This window comes from Diadema setosum, chromosome 14 (genome assembly GCF_964275005.1).
Source record: "Diadema setosum chromosome 14, eeDiaSeto1, whole genome shotgun sequence".
NCBI lineage: Eukaryota > Metazoa > Echinodermata > Echinoidea > Diadematoida > Diadematidae > Diadema > Diadema setosum.
The window spans coordinates 1,897,813-1,916,715 of NC_092698.1; the positions used below are offsets into that span (position 1 = coordinate 1,897,813).

At 40.0% G+C, this 18,903-nt stretch overlaps 1 protein-coding gene across 1 annotated transcript; it reads right to left on the bottom strand.

Annotated features, from left to right (window-relative positions):
• Positions 1-3,571: 3,571 nt before the first annotated feature.
• On the bottom strand, positions 3,572-17,378 carry LOC140237464 (deoxyuridine 5'-triphosphate nucleotidohydrolase-like). The gene is made up of 5 exons (XM_072317392.1): positions 16,800-17,378; positions 13,740-13,876; positions 12,642-12,716; positions 8,922-8,992; positions 3,572-7,787 (listed from the first exon to the last, which is right to left on the bottom strand). Exons 1-5 carry the CDS (start codon positions 17,144-17,146, stop codon positions 7,731-7,733), a joined length of 687 nt encoding a protein of 228 aa, XP_072173493.1. The 5' UTR covers positions 17,147-17,378; the 3' UTR covers positions 3,572-7,730.
• Positions 17,379-18,903: the final 1,525 nt, after the last annotated feature.

The following is an 18,903-nucleotide window of genomic DNA, read 5'->3' on the forward strand; positions in this document are numbered from 1 at the left end:
CAAACTAGAAGTATCACTAAAGGTGATAAATACCCCCGCTCCCGCAGCCCAGATTCCTATGAAAAAGAATTGAACCTGTTTTCGATAAAAGGTTATGTGTGTGTCTGTGTGTCTGTGTGTCTGTCTGTTTGTCCCTACATGTGTGTAGTACCTTGTGAGTACAATGTACCTGGTGAGGTTGACTACTTCACAATTGTGGAAGTAGTTCACTCCACAAGATTTGAAGAAAATATGCAGTTACCATGGCAACACGTCAGGTACAAACACAAAGAGTGTCTTGCATAACTACACCTATAGATCATTATTGGCCCTAGGCCTACATACTGAATTTGAAATAAATCGCTTAAAGGGGATGGCTAGTAACCGATAAGTGGGAATCAGTGGGAATGCTGAGGGATGATTGTTCCAATCCTTGTGGATTCATTTAAGAGTACATTATATATCTACTGTTGTGTGAAAATTATTTGCTTCATTACGGTCTCGTATTCAAGTAATGTGCAGATTAATGCCCCGTCACTGACCAGGGACGCTTACCTGGAAGCATTAAACTGCACATTACTTGAATATGAGACCATTCTGAAGCAAATGATTTTCACACAAGAATAGATATATAATGTACTCTTAAATGAATCCCACAAGGATTGGAACAATCATCCCTCAGCATTCCCACTGATTCCCACTGATCAGTTACTAGCCATCCTCTTTAAACACTGTAGGAGTAGTTCGCTCCACAAGGTTTGGGGGAAATTGTGGTTACCATGGCAACGCTTTCTCCAACAAACACACACACAAAAAACCCATGTCTTGCACATCTACACCTCAATGTCATTATGTACACCAAATTTGAGTTCAATTGCTTCAAAATTGTGGAAATAATTCACTCCACAAGATTTTCAAGAAAATGTACCGTTACCATGGCAACGCCTTGTCGGATACAAACACAAAGTGTGTCTTGCATAACTACACCTATAAATCATTATACATACCAAATTTGATATAAATTGCTCAAATACTGTGGAAGTAGTTCACTCCACAAGGTTTTGGGAAAATTGTTGTTACCATGGCAACGCTTTCTCCGACAAACACAAAAAACACGTCTTGCACATCTACACCTCAATGTCATCATGCAACCCAAGTTTCATCAAATTGCTTCAAAATTGTAGGAGTTCGCGACGCAAGATTCGCAACGGACCGCCCGACCGACCGCCTGATCGCCCGACCGACCACACTCTGATTCCTATACCCCCTTATACACTTCGTGTATGCGGGGTATAAAGATGTTGATTTCATATTCGCATTATAAAAAAAAAAAGAAATAAAAAATAGAAAAAAATAAGCAAACAGGTAACTGACAGAGACTGGCCCCGAACAGGTGGGCGAATGGGTCATAGGTCACCACTCTAAGGACAAAAGGTCATCAGGTCATGAGCCATCATCGTGCGGCGCACATATAGGGAGGGAGAAGCTCATATAACAACGGTGATCCATACCTTGACAGAGCGCGACCCCCACGACGAATGTGCAAGTCCAACAGGTGATAGATGCACAGTCGGGTTGCAAACTTCTCACCAATCACAAAGCTTTATATTTCGACGCCTGGGGCACTACTTGACGTAGGTGGCGTGCAACGCAACTTGGAAGGGATCAACACCAAACCCTAATACTGTAGCCTACAGGAAAATAAATACGTACAGACAACCAAATCGGGAGTGTTCGGCAGACAAATAGTTCCGAAGCAGCATTCCCAAGTTCGGGACAATGCGCGAAGTTGGATGCTTACTTACGTCATGTACGTAACATTAAAGAAACAAATATAAAAGCAAGTCAGTTGCTCGTGGCGAAAAGCCTGAACTAAAATCTGTCAATTTAAAGTGTACTAGTTTTAATGATTTTGTTCACATTTTGATTGTAACCTTTGAAAAAAAAAGAAGAAATTGATTAATTGATTAACAAAAGCTGCTACTTATAACTTCCACATTTCCTCAAGGTTTTATCTCTTATTTTGTTTTGCAATTTTCTATCACATCACCATAATAACGTATGCACATTGATTTTTTTTTTTTTTTTTTTAGTATAACAGTACTCGGTGCAAACAGGTTGCATTATAACGTTGGATCGTTGGCAGGTCCTCATGGGAAAAAAGAAAGAAAGAAAAAGAAATACTAAATTTGAATATTAAAATCAGAAAGCCTACCAATTCACCAAGTTTTGGCCGTCGGCATCCTGGCTACAATATATTCGTGTAATGAGTTTACTTCAGTGTGATGACTTTGAGCATTGTAAACGTGGTACACGCATAGTTGCAAGATACAACAAAGATTCTCATAAATGCTTTACCCCTGAAAGACTACAGAATGATGTTAACCCCTAACGGTTTCAAATCGCCACATTTTTTTTCTAAATCTTTGCTCCGACTCTGTAAATGGCTGATAGGATCTGATTATTTCCTCTAATATTCTAGGTTTCCTACATTATCAGTCTATACTTCAACTTCAGGTATATGCATAGGAATTTGAATAAAAGTTTGTACACAATCATGACTTCTTGTGATAGAAAAAAAAAATACAATAATATAAGCCAGTTTACAGTTCCATTTTACGCAAGAGCAGAAAAAGGTCATTCGTACAATCAGGCGTGTTTGTCTTTGAAATCACTGAGATAAGCATCCCCGATGTAATGATTATTCATGTAACTCTTGTAAATGGTGCTTGCTAGCATACCAGTATCCATCTGACAGCAGCCAGCAAGCCTGGTATTTAGCAATGTTGGTAGAAAGACTTTGTTTATGCATTCAACACGAAACTATGAAATGAATGCCTGCCGAAGTGTCAATATTGACAGACCATTCTTGTCACCTGCTCTGTGCAAGTTCATACTTTGTTTGAACGTGAATTCCATAAATTGTGGGCATGCTTGGAATATGCATCATGCTGCTTTGAAAACGAGTGAAGTGCCTAACCAATTGAGAAAAAAATAAGAAAGGTCATTTGTACCAATGTGCCCATGAGCTGTGAACTGGCTTATTGGAATGAAGTTTACTAGCAGCTTCCTGGCATGCCAAAGTTGATTCTGTAATGCGATGTGACTGTGATGATGGTGTTTGTTTGTTTTGACAATTTTATAAAGTTTATCTCCAAGGTCACACACACACACACACAAAAGTCCTCTTGCCTGAAAAAGTGTCAGTTTGTATAGATATAAACGTGACTAAACATCCACCCACACACACAAATTACACACACACACACACACACACATATATACATATATATATGCATATATATATATATATATATATTTTTTTTTTTTTATACATTTTACAAGAATACATATTCACCCTCAAACTCACAAATATATCATCAACACTCATACAATCTTTCTTTCTACCCCAAATATTTGTTGCAGTCTATGCAATCTGTACAATGATGTGTGTCTGTAATGAAGGCAAAACCATTTCCTCGGCAGGTCATCAGTTTATGAGTTTATAATTTGGACTTAAACAGCTTCAAATTTGCTGTCGCATATTCTCTCCCAAGTTACCAAAAAAGATGAGTCATTAAAGACGACGCAATTTTCCATCAAACATGGGTGTGCAAGTTTATTTTGTTTTCACTACTGTACATGCCATGAAGAACATTTTTATAAATTAAGAAAAAATCTACAAGACTAGCTATACACCAGGAGAAAAAAAAAAGGAAAAAAAATTGTGTGTGAGCTTTTGTAACATGGCCCAAGACTTGTACCTGTATTCACACATAGGAAACGGTATACATTGCCATGTCTTCAAAATGGTACACATACAGACTGTCATCTCTATATACATGTCATCTGCCTACAAATAAACCCTTCATCTGCTGTGAACATACCATCATGGCACCCTCACTATGAGAATCGTTGCCATGACTACTGAGTTCCCAAGTACTATCTCAACAACCGGATACTGATATGCAAAATATTTCGCAAGGTTTTATCTTTGCAAATTTCGCGAGTCAGGTGCTTTTCGTGAAAATAAAGGCACGCAAAAACAATGACTATGATCCCAATATGAATGTGACACACACGTATACATTTCTCCACTTAGTACTGCACTCCACGATCTCGAATTTAACCACTCGCAAAATCATCAGGAAGTCCCGATTTGCGAAAATTTAGTCTCACTATATATATGGCATACAGTATACTTTGTAACTTACAGTGGGAACTGTGGTTGTTTTATGTGTATCTATCACATGGCAAATACTCAAATATGAACACTTCACAAATGGGCTAGTACACTGTAAATAATGGAATACTCAAATCTATGGATATTTGGCCTCTACATACCAAATTCACTTGTATGTATCCAATGCATTTCAATAGCCAATCACATTGGTTTTCTTGGGCACAGTATCCCCCCCCCCCCCCCTCCCCAAGGATCAGGTATGATAGCCTTCAGTCTGGACAGGAGAGAGATTCCACATGCCAGACGCAGTCACCGCCGAACATATCCCCGACAATAAATACTGTAAAACACAATATTTTCGCGAATTGGAGCGGACGGCCTTCTTCTCATGAAATTTTCGCGAGTTGTCTCTAACATTCAATGCGCATAGTGTAGACGAAAACTTTCACATGCATTTTAATTTCGCGAATCTTGGCTCTCGCGAAATTCGCGAAATTAAAATGTATGTGAGCATTCCTTGCTTTACAGTACAGATTTACCTCTCAGTCTAGTGGCTGTATAAACATATGCAAAAAGTTCCTGGCACGGACATGTCTTATCTGATCCACACAGAATACAGTGCAGCTTATTTATTAGCAATGGATTACAACTTCCCATGTAAGGTGTAGCCTGCCCATGCAAACCTCCGTAAGAAATAATGATATGTATATATTTCATGCAGGTTAACTGATGTGATAACATACAGTGAGCTTCAGTAACAAACACAGTTCAGGTGACTCTACATAACTATGTACATGAGTCAGAGTCAGAGACAGACAAGATAGAACAACAGATGGCATTTTAAGATGGCATCATCATAGGTGAATACAGTGGAACCTCCAGAGTCCTTATTAAGAAGTCCAATATGTATATGACAAAACCCTCTTTAATAACAAGGTGATTTGGCAGGTCCCATCTCTTTACAAATAATACTTTGTTTTTTGTACTGTGATATAACAAGAGACCTGGGCACCGTCTCATGAAAGTTGTCAGCGCTGACAAGTTGTCGGTCTCTGACAATTTCAGTAAAATCCTTGGTTTTGATTGGCTGAGAAGCTCTGATCACTGACTGTTACTATAGTAATAGTCAGAGACCGACAACTCTCAGGACTGACAACTTTCATGAAACGGTGCCCAGATATAACAAGATGCACTGTCTCAGTTTTTAGGTTCCCATTGTAAGAAGGTTTCCCTGAACTGTACTACCCGAATCAAAACTTCTATTCACATCCGAATAGATTTGACTTGCTCAGAGCCGTCTCTTGCCATTAATCAGATCTGGGCCTGCCATTCGAAACTCTCACTGGCAATCCTTGGCAGAAGAGCTACAAATGGTACTGAATGAGTTACTGACCAGGTACAACAAATGATACATAAAACTAAAATCTACTTGCCAAAAACATTTCTTTTCTTTCTTTTTTTTTTTCACTCCTAGCTCATTTCCGCCTCAAATGTGAAAACAAAAATCTATGCCCACTTTGCAGAAACTACTGGCAGATCAGCCATGCACATATTCACCTGATCTTAACCCGTTGAGGAAGGTTTGATTTTGCTACAACACGCATTTCCCATAGACACTTGCCCAAGTATACTCGGGACTCGTCCTCAACGGGTTAAGGCATCAACAGGAAAAACCAGGCAGGAGCATAAGTTCCAACTTTAAGCCTAATGAATATGCATATTAGGATGAGGAAAGATTGACAAGAATGATTTATATCAACTCCTTACTAAACCTGCTTCATTTCTTTACGTGTCCTCCTTTTCATTGTTTGCTTCACGGTCACAGTATCCTTGTAACCAGCTGAGACAACAACTTGAGTCTTCTTGACATATATATGCCACTCAGTTCTCTTCATGCGAATCCCTTGAATCATCACGGAATTTACTCTAATGCTTGCTGCCAATCATAAAATCCCTTTTGAGGAACACCTTTTTTCTGACAATGTATGGAAATGTATGGAAATCATATAAATCCACCACTTACGTAGCAGTGCCTGCTTCAGGGAAAGACAAGAACAATACATGTTTATGAGCTCAGATTATCCCGCCTTTCTTGTCGGGGATATTGACTTGCATACCACTGCATGTTCAAGGCCTAAGTGTATAGTGTTCGAGCCCTTTATCCCAGTGCTTTACTTCAACCTTGTTTTCACAGCTTGAATAATAATTGCCTTCATGAACTGTAGGTAGGTGGAGGAATTTTCCAGCTTTACATGGCCCACACAAATACTTTGGACTCATCCCAGATAGCCTGTGCAATAGAATTCTGCATGAAAATTGCATACTTTGGTGAACTGGTTAACTTCACTAGACATTGACATGTATGACTGTCAGAAAAACAAGATTACAACAGCTGCAAGAATTCTCTCTGTTTGAGCTGTTCACATAATTTTAACTGAATATTAAATTGCATTCTACATTTGTAAATATGCTTTCATAAATGGCTCATTTTCATCTTTCTTTGCCTGTCAAACTGATTTCATAATACACTGTTGTATCGAATCAGGTTTGTTTGAAAGGTCATAAGTCATGAAATACAAATGTACACATGATAGATACACACAAACATATACAGGACAAGGTAAGACAAGGAATTGCCCTATAGAGCCTTCTAAGACAGTTGGGTGCTATAGACAGGTTCGTGAACAGGTTCTCTACTGCTACGCAGAATTGACCACTGGGATAGTTTGAATTGATGTGAAAATGTCTCAGTAATACAATAAATCAAGTACATTCAACATTTTTGTCTTACTTTTATGACAAAAAGGGTACATTCTATATACATCTTTAGGTTAGCTCCTTTCTAGTTTCACCAGAATCATGCAAGTCTGTGGTGCTAATATGGGATTTCCTGAGAAACAGTTTTACATAATGCATTGCAAATAATATAAGCCGAGACATTAAAAGAAGACTTGACGAAATGAATACAAACATATAGTTTGGTACTGAATGATGACAAGGTCTTACAACAGGAAGGTTCAAAGTGTCATAGGGTTACCAAACAGGTGATGTCTAGGTCTCTGGTATCTCGCTTAGTGCTGGTCTCAAACACGATGTTTGCAGAAGGTTCCCAGCTGTGGATGATGGGTTGGAACTAAGTACATTTATGTACGGTTTTAGCGATCGTTGCTTGCAGATATTTTGACTACAGGACCGAGGTGATTCAGAACCAGTTTCCACAGCTTTGAAAGGCCGAGACGTCACACTCTGGTACTCTATAGGTGCGGTCAGACTGGCAAAAGATCGAGAAGTTTAAGATCGTGATCTTTAAGATCTCCAAGTTTTACCAGTGTGACCACAAACTTCCCGCGAAACTTCTCCATGTGTTTGCGGGCGGTGCCTCCGAAGCACGAGGCCATCGTCATGTACAGATGTGCATTGTTACGTCACAATCACTAGCCATCAGACGGCGCACTCTTGCTTGCGCACGTACCAATGACCCAAACTTCACAATCTTAAACTTCTCGATCTTTTGCCAGTCTGGCCTTATGTAGTATCAGGATATTGATGGAACAGTTTTTGGACAGGCCTACTTTGTTCCAGTTGACCCAAAGCCACCGGCTCCTCGCTCTGTTTCATCAAGACTCTGCAAGAAAATTATTGTAAGTATATCATAAAAAATGTGCAAAGAAAAGTTTGAATGTTGCATGAGAACTTTCTGCACAGGTGGAATAAATGCGGCATGAAAACTATGTGTTTACAGTGTAAAGATGGAGCACACAAACTCATGTCAGAGTAAAACTGAAGTTAAAACAAACTACTGAATATGATGAAATTTTTGCAGGGGATTCATTCACGCACAATTTGCAAAATAATTATGCTCTCGATAACAAATACAATGTACATGAATGAAAAATGTATATTGATAAAACTGAAAAACTTTTTTTCCTGAGGTATTTGATCTCATTTCAAGCAATGTTTCAATAAAACAGGTTTGTTTCAGCAGTCACACTTTCCTCTAAATGTTTGAATTGTGTCCCTCACTTTTTTGGTAATTATAATAATGAGAAGACAAAGCGCAAAATTAACAACATGCTGAACTGTCCAATCAACTGTCATTCACAGAAATATCCGCAAAAAATATCAGCAAGGCTAAGTACAGTAGATAGTTGAAATCAAAGCTGCTCGCTAACATCCTGATTCTTTTAGAGCAGGGGGAATGAATACAGCAACATGGTCTTGGATAACATTAATTTCATTTCCATTTAGCATGACTTCCCCAAAAGTGTGTCACAAATCACAAAGGTAATTATATGTTACCTTTTTGTGGTACCTTTTATTCTCTTAATCAATTCATTTCTTCATTTGTAATTTCTTTATAAAAGACCTATGGCAAATTTCCTCAAGGTCACCCTTGTTAGCAAAACAAGAGACCCAAACAGAGGGGTCTAGCACTCGCCTCAGCAGCACACTTCACCTTCATGACACTCCATCTAAGGCAAACTATTTTAAAAATCTTGAGATCTACTGGGGATTGCTGCAGGCCCCTTGGGAAACACATTCCTAATTTTGGGTATGCAGGCCCCTCCATTGGGGCCCCTGGGGCCATCAGCACCATTTGTACAAACTGTAATCCAAATTACATCTTAAGAATTGCAGTTAAGAACCTGAGACTTTATATTGGTCTAACAGGTGGACTGGGATTTAAGCATATTTCAACTGATTTCATGCTGGATATCAAATACGATTTCTGTGACCTGTTCTGACACGTAGAACATACCTCACAAGCCTCCAGCGATGGCATGAATATCTTCTCACAGACAAGTTGTGCTATTCTGTCTCCCTTGTTCACTGCAGAGTTGGGGGGGGAAAAAAAAAAAAAAAAGAAAAACACTTACACAAGTACAGTCAAAACGGTGTACGGCACTGATACAAGGAAAACAAGGAAAAGTAGAAATTACGCGGTGTGTAATATATGTCCCCGCCGGAAGTAGCATTTTGTAGCAAAATGTGCAATATAGGTCAAAAATCAAGGTCAAAGGTCAAAGAAGTCAAAGGTCAAAATTCTGTGTAAAAGTTTTGAAGCCCTCACCTAGTGCCATCACATAAAGCAAACGGAATTGAAATCGGGTTAGAAATGGCGAAGGAGTAGCATTTTGTAGCCAATGTACAATTCACGTCAAAAATCAAGGTCAAAGGTCAAAGAAGTCAAAGGTCAAAATTCTGTGTAGCAGTTTTGAAGCCCTCACCTAGTGCCATCACATAAAGCAAACGGAATCGAAATCGGGTTAGAAATGGCGAAGGAGTAGCATTTTGTAGCAAAATGTACAATATAGGTCAAAAATCAAGGTCAAAGGTCAAAGAAGTCAAAGGTCAAAATTCTGTGTAGAAGTTTTGAAGCCCTCACCTAGTGCCATCACATAAAGCAAACGGAATCAAAATCGGGTTAGAAATGGCGAAGGAGTAGCATTTTGTAGCAAAATGTACAATATAGGTCAAAGGTCAAGGTCAAAGGTCACAACTGAAATTCTGTGTAGAAGTTTCAAAGCTCCCATGTAGTGCTATCATATAAAGCAAACAGAATCAAAATTGGCTCATAAATGACAGAGAAGTAGCAAATTTAACATTTTGATCACACACGGACGCACACACGGACGGACGCACGCACGGACGCACGCACGGACGCACGGACGGACGCACGGACACACACACGTACGGAGCCCGTTTCATAGTCCCCTGCTCGAACTCGTTCGGCGGGGACAACAACATGGCTGACCTTTACAGGCACTTAGCTAATATTGACTTGACGGCAGTCATTACAATTTATTTTGAAATAGCTGGAATAAATGTTTATTACACACTATTATACCACACATATCACTGAAATGGGTATTCAGATGTTATTAATTGTCGTATCTAAGAAATAGATGCAAGCACTGAGACAAACTTGTCACCATTTGTGACCTGCTACAACAAAAAGGTCCTAAAGTCGCGCACGGTCGAAGCCGTGAAAGTCGAGTTTGAAGTCAGAGCATTAAAATTGGTCAAAACTTACGATTTTCTGATTTTGATATATTATTGGAGTCTAACATGTCTTCTATCATCTGTCAAAATTTTGAAGCAAAATGGTGAAAGGAAAGACCAAAAAATAGCGTTTTTCTGAGCCATGTTTTTTGGCATTTCAACGAAGCAGAAACTGGTTCGAAAATTTGAATTGAGCGCCACAGATAGGTTCCGCCCCTAACAACGACCAGAGTGATATCATTGGTCAGTTTGCTGCTTGCTACTAACCGAAGCATGAAGCTCGCACACTGCCCAGTCGACTGGTGCGTGTGTGCGGGGTGCGCTATGCTCACCCGCTTCTCACATCCTGGTCACTGATTGGTTGGTGAGGAGACCGCCGATGCTGATGTGCTTGAATGAACTCTTCGGGGGTTGCTAGGGCTTACCTTCTATTGTCCAGAGGTGAAAACTAACTTGCGTGTCCCTTGATCGCGATTGCGTCGAAAGGAAGACTTTTAGGGCGCTTTTCTCGAAACAGTGATTTTCCAGACGTCTCGACATGCTCTCTTTTAAACATCGATATCTCCGCAGCCGATTGTTTTTATAAAATGTGTTATATATCAATTTAAAGCAGAAAGATTAGGGGATTATATCATGCAATTTTCAAATAATCGACCTCGCCCGACTTTAGGATCATTTTGTTGTAGCGGGTCACATTTGGATGGCCTTGTGAAAGGTTGATATGATATAAGTAACAAACACTGACAGAAAGAGTGAGCCTCATTTAACTAACACTGGAGTTTGAGGCCTCTCTACCCAGTGAAATGTTGAACACAAATAGAAATTGGAAAGCCGCTGGTTGCAGTGGGTCACACTAGACATGTGACCATTATACACAGGGTGTCATTTCAGGGACATTTAAAGTGGCATCACAAAGAAGAGGTCAACTTCAATGCTAGTGTTGTAAAACAGTCATTGGAAGACTTTCTAGAAGGGGCCCTGGAAGCAAACCCCATCAGCCTACCCTGTTTGAAGTTTTAAAAGCATGAGATATTCACACACTAGTCACTCACAGCAAAATCCTTCTAAAATCCTAGTTCAACTAACAATAGATGTTGACAATTACTGCAGCAACCTACAATACTGCTCAACAAAACTCACTTTAGACAAAAATTTCCCATAGGACACTCATGTTGGTGACAAATCACACTGGTAGTAATGGGTTTCCAGTACACTGCATTATGAGAGTAATCCTTCTGACACTAAGTGCTTCTTACAAAATTGCTTTTGTGACATTATAATGCCTGCTAATAAGTGCCCCATCCTAAAGATTGGTCATGAAGGTTCATGCTCTGTAATTGAACCTTTTAAAGCTTCAGCATTTACTCCCTGTGATTCTTTCATTCAGCGCTAGTTAGGATTTCTTGCTTGACAATTCATGATTTATATGTGTACAAGTCACTGTGTGACACAGTCCCACATGTTGAACTTCATGTAGTATATGGAAGACTAAATATCTGACCTCTTTTAGTTGGGACAGTTGCTTAATCAGGACAGAAGTTTTATTCCTGAGTTGTCCCAACAAAGTGGTGACTGCTGTACACAATTGAAGATCTGAATATAAGAACGACCCAAGTCCAATTTTTGGCCAAATTCAGTTTGACATGGGAAATTGTTGCTTATGCATGGACTCATCTTGTGTATAAATGATAAATCCTAATTACCCCCGGAAGTGCCTGAAATGAATGAGATACATCTTATATGAATGTAGGAATGAAGGACTTTACATTCATATTATAGCACCCTCTCTCGTCCTCCTCTCATCTTTATAGCAGAATATCATGTACAGTATATGATTCAAAGAACGACCCAAGTCCATCACACAAAATGGCCTCTCCACAATTAATGTAAATGTTAATTGCCATAATAATATATGTTCTAATTTCGTTGCCTTCCCATCACAGTTAAATAGAATATTATTGGACAAATAAAAATGATATGAAGTTTTTTTCAGTTTACTCGAAATGGTCTTCCATGGACTTTGGTCGTTCTTATATTCAGATACTCAATTGTTTGTCCTTATATTAAAGAGCACTTACATATTACATACATTGCTATCATCATGACACATTATATGTGACAAAAAATATAATATCTTGCTCCAATAGCATTGACGCAAACACAATTAATTCCACGAGAACTAAGCCAGTGTAACTGTTGATGGGGGAATTCACTGTTGCAGTGACTTAAATTATTTGAGCATTACAGTGGAAACTTGATATAAAGAGATCTGATATAACAAAATACCTGATATAACAAGCTAATTTATCCAGTCCCCATGAATTCATTTCCTTTGTTTTCTATTATTCATTGACTACTGATATTACAAAATAACTAATAAGGAACAAATTGTCTTGGTCAAAGGGATCTCGTTATACCGAGTTTCCACTGTACTATTGTGAAATGACGCTACCTAAGGAAGGTTTCTGCACAATACCTTGGAAATCTTCTTCTGAGAAATTGAAAAGAAGGATGCGAACATTTCCCCTGTAGTCTCTGTCAATCACACCAGCTGCAGAAAAGAAAAATGCCAAACCAGAGTGAGGTTTTCAAAGAATGATATCATAGAACAAATTACAATTCATGATTCACACCAGAATCAGCTAAGTGCAACAAAATGTGATAAAGATTAGATTGATGGTTAACAATATAATAATGTTACTTCATAAAACATTTCCAACATTTTGAGAGATCTACTACTTTTTTTCTTTTTTTTTTTGTACAATGCACTCCCGCTATAACGAACACGGTTATAACGAAATTCCGGTTACAATGAAATAAAAATTCAGGCTGCAACATTATCGGCTCTATATATCTTTTTTTATTTGTTGGGTTATAACAAAATTTCGATATAATGAAAGAAAACTGCCGGTCCCAAGGACTTCATTATAATAAAAGTCCACTGTGTTTTTTAATATTTTGAATTTTTTACACTAAGAGATGTTGTAGAGGGATAAAAGCTACTGTACGAGCTGAAATTTTCGCGTACAGATATTTTCGCGAATTGCTACTTGGAGGACATTTTCGCGTGTTGTTAATTTCGCGGTTACGAGGGTCTAACTGAACTTAGTTAATTGCGCGTTGTTATTTTCGCGTGTTATATTTTCGCGGTTCGAAGGCGATTCGCGAAATTCGCGAAAATAAAACCACCACGAAAATTTCAGCTCGTACAGTATATTAAGTAATAAACACAGGATTTGAACAAACTCTAAATTACGTTAGCAGAATACACGTTTCATTTTCAAATCTATGGCCTTCACCATTCCAATGGCTACCATCAAACATATCCACATCATTAAAGAGGTTACAGAGGTGTCCTATTTGGCCGACTTCTCTCCATGAAAAATATTGTCCACTTGATTTCTTCATTTTAATCTCACATCATGTCTTTGTGGTTGGTTAGATGGTTGTTTTACGTTTATTGTGCTTTTGCATGAGCATACATTGTCTTTAGCAAGGAGAGACAATTTTGTCATTATTTTGCCCCTCTAAGATGAAGAGCTTTTAGAACAGACTAAAACCTGTGAAAACCTACCACCAACGTCGATGAATTTCTTGACTGCCAGACCCGATCTTGGAGCAATCCTGCCATAGCACCCCTCAGGAAGAGCGATCTGAATGTCTGTTGGGACCAAGGCTTTCCCCTTGGATGGCACCACCATGTCTGCATTACTGTAGGGTAACAAGGCAGGAAAGGCAGACATTATCACACAGACAAAATACTGTAAAAGTAAACATTTTCATGGTGTGGAAATTTTTGCGCTGTATATACGTCCATGATTTTTTTTTTCGTTTTGTTTTTTTGTCTGTGCGTGAGATGATGCTAGATCAGTGTGAGAGCGTGAAATTATCTAGTCAAAATGCGTGAGTCTCATGGTCAATGCGCAAGAGTTGGCTGCCCTAGACTCAGAGTGTGGCCTTGGCCTAACTGACCAGCCCGGATCAACACGAAGCGTTGGGACTGTGCATTGTAGGATTTTGGATCTGGAAAGGCCTAGTATCGCGGTTAAATATCACTTTAAATACTACAAAATGCATCAATTTGAATACTTACTGATGTATTCCAATTATTGACAAGAGGATACGCGGAACGTAATAGTCCGCTAATACTAGTAGTCCATTTCTGTCCAAATCAATGATTTTAAATGATTTGGTCAGGTGGGATCTGCAAGATCGGCAGCTGCCCAAGTAAACAAGATTTGAAACCTCTGCGCTTGCATGAGTCGGTAGCAGTGTAGCCTTTTTGACCAGGCACTCTTGCTGCGCGACATCATGTGGCGCCCGATTGCTCTCTGCTGGTGTGGGCGCGTTTCACTTGAATCCTCTCGCTCGCCACAACACAGCGCGCAGCGAAAGGGCCTTGTTGAAAGGCTAAAATCATCGCAACTCTCATGCGTATTCATATCGCCAATGCGCAAAGTGCCATGCAAAGGTTGCATCGAAAGCCAAAGAATGAATGGGAGGGATGGATATGAACTCGTAGAAAAACGTCTTTTCAAGACTACATGGGATTAATATGGAAATTAACAAGTGGACGTATTGTATTATTAAGGTAAAAATTGTATGTATATTATAAAAGTAGTATATTATAAAAGTAAGCCTTTTGCTGGTAAAATACCAAACTTATAGTGGCGTGAAAATTTGTGGTTTTTTTTACAACATACAGAGATAGCACTCTTTTGACTCAGGGCTAGGTTCGCGCATAGGCACGAGATGGCGTCATCGCGGATGTGTCCCAAAAGTCAATGCGTAAATCGTTTCCGATTCCGTGCGATTGTTTTGCTATCGGCGTATTGCTCTGTGAAGGTTGGTCGTATGAATATTTTTGTCACTTTGTGTGATTCGGTTTTCACACTCATGTACCGGTACGTACGGTGATCTGCTACTGTATCAGTACTGCTGCTCTCTAGAGACAGCCATCCTGTGAGGGAATGCGACCGATATGTCATAGAATCAACAGTGAAATCTGAGGCCAAGTTTTAAATTTGAATCAATTACATGCCAGCTTTCCATGAAAAATCACAATTAATCAATGACAGTGTCCAAATCATTGAAGTTCTAGTGCTTTTTAACAATCTTGAATGCTTGTACAAGTTTTCTTTGGCCGAGGCACAGTAGCGCTGAGTAGCGCATAGATGCAATGAGTACATAAAGTAGGGCTTGCAGGAACGATTTTTCACACGATATCAGTCAGTGAGCAGTCTTTGTTCACACTCCTGGGAAGAAACCAGAGCAAGCATCTATGCAGTTGTACTGTATGATAACGTGTTACATGAATGGAGGTATGATGTGATGGTATTGTACTTTTGTTGGCAGAATTTGTTGTGTCCAAAGCAGTTTCATATTGTTGTTTCCTTGAGATAAATTATTCTCCAGCTTGTGTAAAATGCACATGACCGCATTATTCCAGTCCATTACTGTATGAGACGTCAGTATGCGCTATATAGTATACAGCATGTAGTGGCACGGCAAACTGGCAAGGGATATCAAAGAATTCGGCAGCTCACGCAACTCACGGCCCTGTGGCACCTGGAGTTGAGCGCAGCAAAAGCAGTGGCGACACGAACGGGACACATCCGGCGGCTCGGATTCTCGCAACAATTAAAGCGAGCTGGTAGCAGAAGATTCGTATTTTAGAGCGCGTAACGGACGCGTAGTACTAGTACTAGTAGCCTTGGCTTAGCGATAGCAAGCCATTATCGCAATATTGAATTCTCATGCGACGGAATTAGTATACCTGGTACATATTTTTTTACAAATCCAAGGACAGTTTTCTCTCGTTTTATTCCGAAATCCAAACAATATCCTAAAAAGCAAACATCATGCATGACATTTGAGATAGTGGAATGTTCTAGAGAGAGTCTAAATCTGAATTCAGTGACAGTCCTCTAGACAATTTTAGTGTAACAGTTATTTTCTACCGTTACTGAGAGTGCCTACTTTTGTATGATTAGGGCGCTCCCACGAGTATGTTTAGGCCTAACACGTTGCAAGGAGCGCCCCGGGGTTAGCCCTGGCCCTGCTACACTGCTGGTGGGTTAAGGTAGGTCCTACTTGGTAGTCATGGTAGTGGTACTTGTCTTGGTACTAACTACCAGTACACGTTCGTAAAGAAGTGGACAGGAATTAGTGTGGCCACATGTAGTAAGGCGGCCATGAACAGAACAGAGTGGAGGTCCATTGGCACCGGTCCATTGTAATAGATAGTCACCAGCCTTTGGACTGAAGACGGCACTTACTAAGAAGAAGAAGACACATTCGTTGGGATCCTCCTGATACTCCCACCATCCATGCCCACTGGAGTTTTAACTGGAGGTGCCAGAGCAAATGTTGATCTCTGTGCCTTGTGCTAGATGTGGTAAACACGGACCCTAGAGTCCTAGGAATAGACTTGATAGTGGGGGTATTTTACATATGAACTCTTTCCACATTTTTATATAAACACCCCTGCATGCACCTGCAAACGAACATCGATTTAAATCATGTTTGTTTGTTTTTTTCTCCATGCCTCTAACGACTGTTTTCTGCAAATAATGATCAATAATAATACTAAAAGTATTCGTTCTTCTAGGTCTGAATCTAGGTAAAAACTAACCTGAACAAGTCATAGCCAGCAGCTTGGTCACTTCCTCGTACCGGTTCTTTCGCGTCTGGCGCTAGTTTAGCATACCGCAGGATTGGCTGTTCTTGAAACGACGAAACCTCGGCACCCATTTTCTGACGTTTCGGAGGAGGTTCCTGGCTTTCAGCAGGCGATTCAGCAGGGGGATTTGCGACCTGACACTTCACAGGGGAGTCTACGGCACTAGCAGGCATGTCTTTACAAAGGCACCGACAAACTTGTACAGTCTGGTCAGTTTTGGAGAGCTTTGCCCATGCGATGCGATTGCTTGAAACAAGTGTTGTGGCACGTCGCCGTAGTGAGTGTAGAATGCTATACATTTGCGTGCAGTGGATGTGTACAAGTTCTGTGGGTACGTGTTGTGAATTTGGAACTCAACTTTGGCGGGAACTTGATGACGTCATATACGCGGGAAACTGACCGTTCTGGTGAGGGGGTTCCCCTGTCCCTGAAATGCTCCCGGCCGAAAATACACTGTACTGTATACGTGTAGATTATATTGGCGGCGCGACTCTATTCCAGCGGTATCTCTGAGCATGGAGTCTTACTATATGCCAGTAGTAGGAACCTACGATCGTAAACTACCTAGTGCGAGGGTCATCGAATTTGTGTTGCCCATATCAGAGAGCGTTCTGCATTAGTGAGGATGGCTGGCCTGGCTCATATACTGGGTATTGAGTAAAAGAAACGGGCAACCTACTGCTGCCAGTGGTACCCCTGCCGCGATTTTTTTTTCCCCCAAAAGATGCTGATATATTTTCGAGTTGTATTTTCGGGACATACCACTGCATACTTATTTTGGAAGATATGAAAAGATCTTCATATGAGCACGAGTATGCTGTGCATTCTCAAACACACACACATACACACACACACAAACTAGAAACAGGGGCGGATCAAGGAATTATGTAAAGGGGGCGCTGACAAAGATGCGCGGTTTCTTTCTAAAAAAAAAAAAAAAAAAAAAAAAAAAAAGTTCTACTGTTTGAAAAATATGAAAATAAAGGGAGGTGGCCGGGTGCGCCCCTCCCCCGCATCTGCCACTGAAAGTTACTGTACAGTACTGGTTGATCGGGAATTCATGTTTTGAATATTCCTAATTAGTGGGTTAATGAGAAACCTCTTCTGAAATAGGAAAGAGCATGTAGTTTTAAGAAGGATTTGTAGCGGTTTATTTGATGAAAATTGGTTTTCAAATGGCTGAGATATCCAAAAAAGTAAAAGGCAACAGGCCACGCCTTTTATTAGGATGTCTTTGTTTCATCTTGTTTTTGGATATCTCAGCCATTTCAAAACCGATTTGATACCCCTTAGAATTGCATGCTCTTTGACATCTCATAGAGTGGTTTCTGAATATCTCGCAAAACATTAAAAGCTAAATCCTCACCTCAACCAGAACTGTACACACCCTTGAAAATAACATACCGGTACTGTAGTATTCAATCTTCATCTCACGATCCTGCTCTCTCTTTTTTTTTTTTATTCTTCCTTCTCTTTTTCTTTTTTTTTTTTCATCTACATGTACGTTTAAATTTTGATTATCTCTATTAAACTTCCTCTCCGTTCTTTTGATTCTGTTTGTGATTTACAGATTTTTTTTTTCTGTGTCTACGGATTCTCTTGATTCTTCTAATTCATAGGACTACTTAGTTTATGGTTTTGATTGTTCTGATCACGAGTCTGGACGTCGAAAGAAATATTTTGGTGCCTCACAATACTGGCCCGCGGTCACATTGCAGGTGTGGTTGGGGCAGGAGGGGGGGGGGGGCGAGGGGGAGGGCTGATGGGGCCGGGCCGGGGCCGGGGGGGGGGGGGGGGGCGGGGGGGCCGAATGGAGAGTAGCAGCCAAAGAGATTATACCTATAGAGTAAGTAGTCGCCATACGCGTGCGTACAAATAGTGCGTCCAAAATTGAAGAGGGAGCGCACACTCAGCTCCTGGCACTGGATCGAAGTCTACGTTCAAGTCATATCTTCTCATATCATATCTGGAGTGATATGTTATTCTTCATTACACATTTTCATTTTCAGAATCGCAATGTGGTTAATTGTTTAAATATTAGTTTCTGCGATGATAC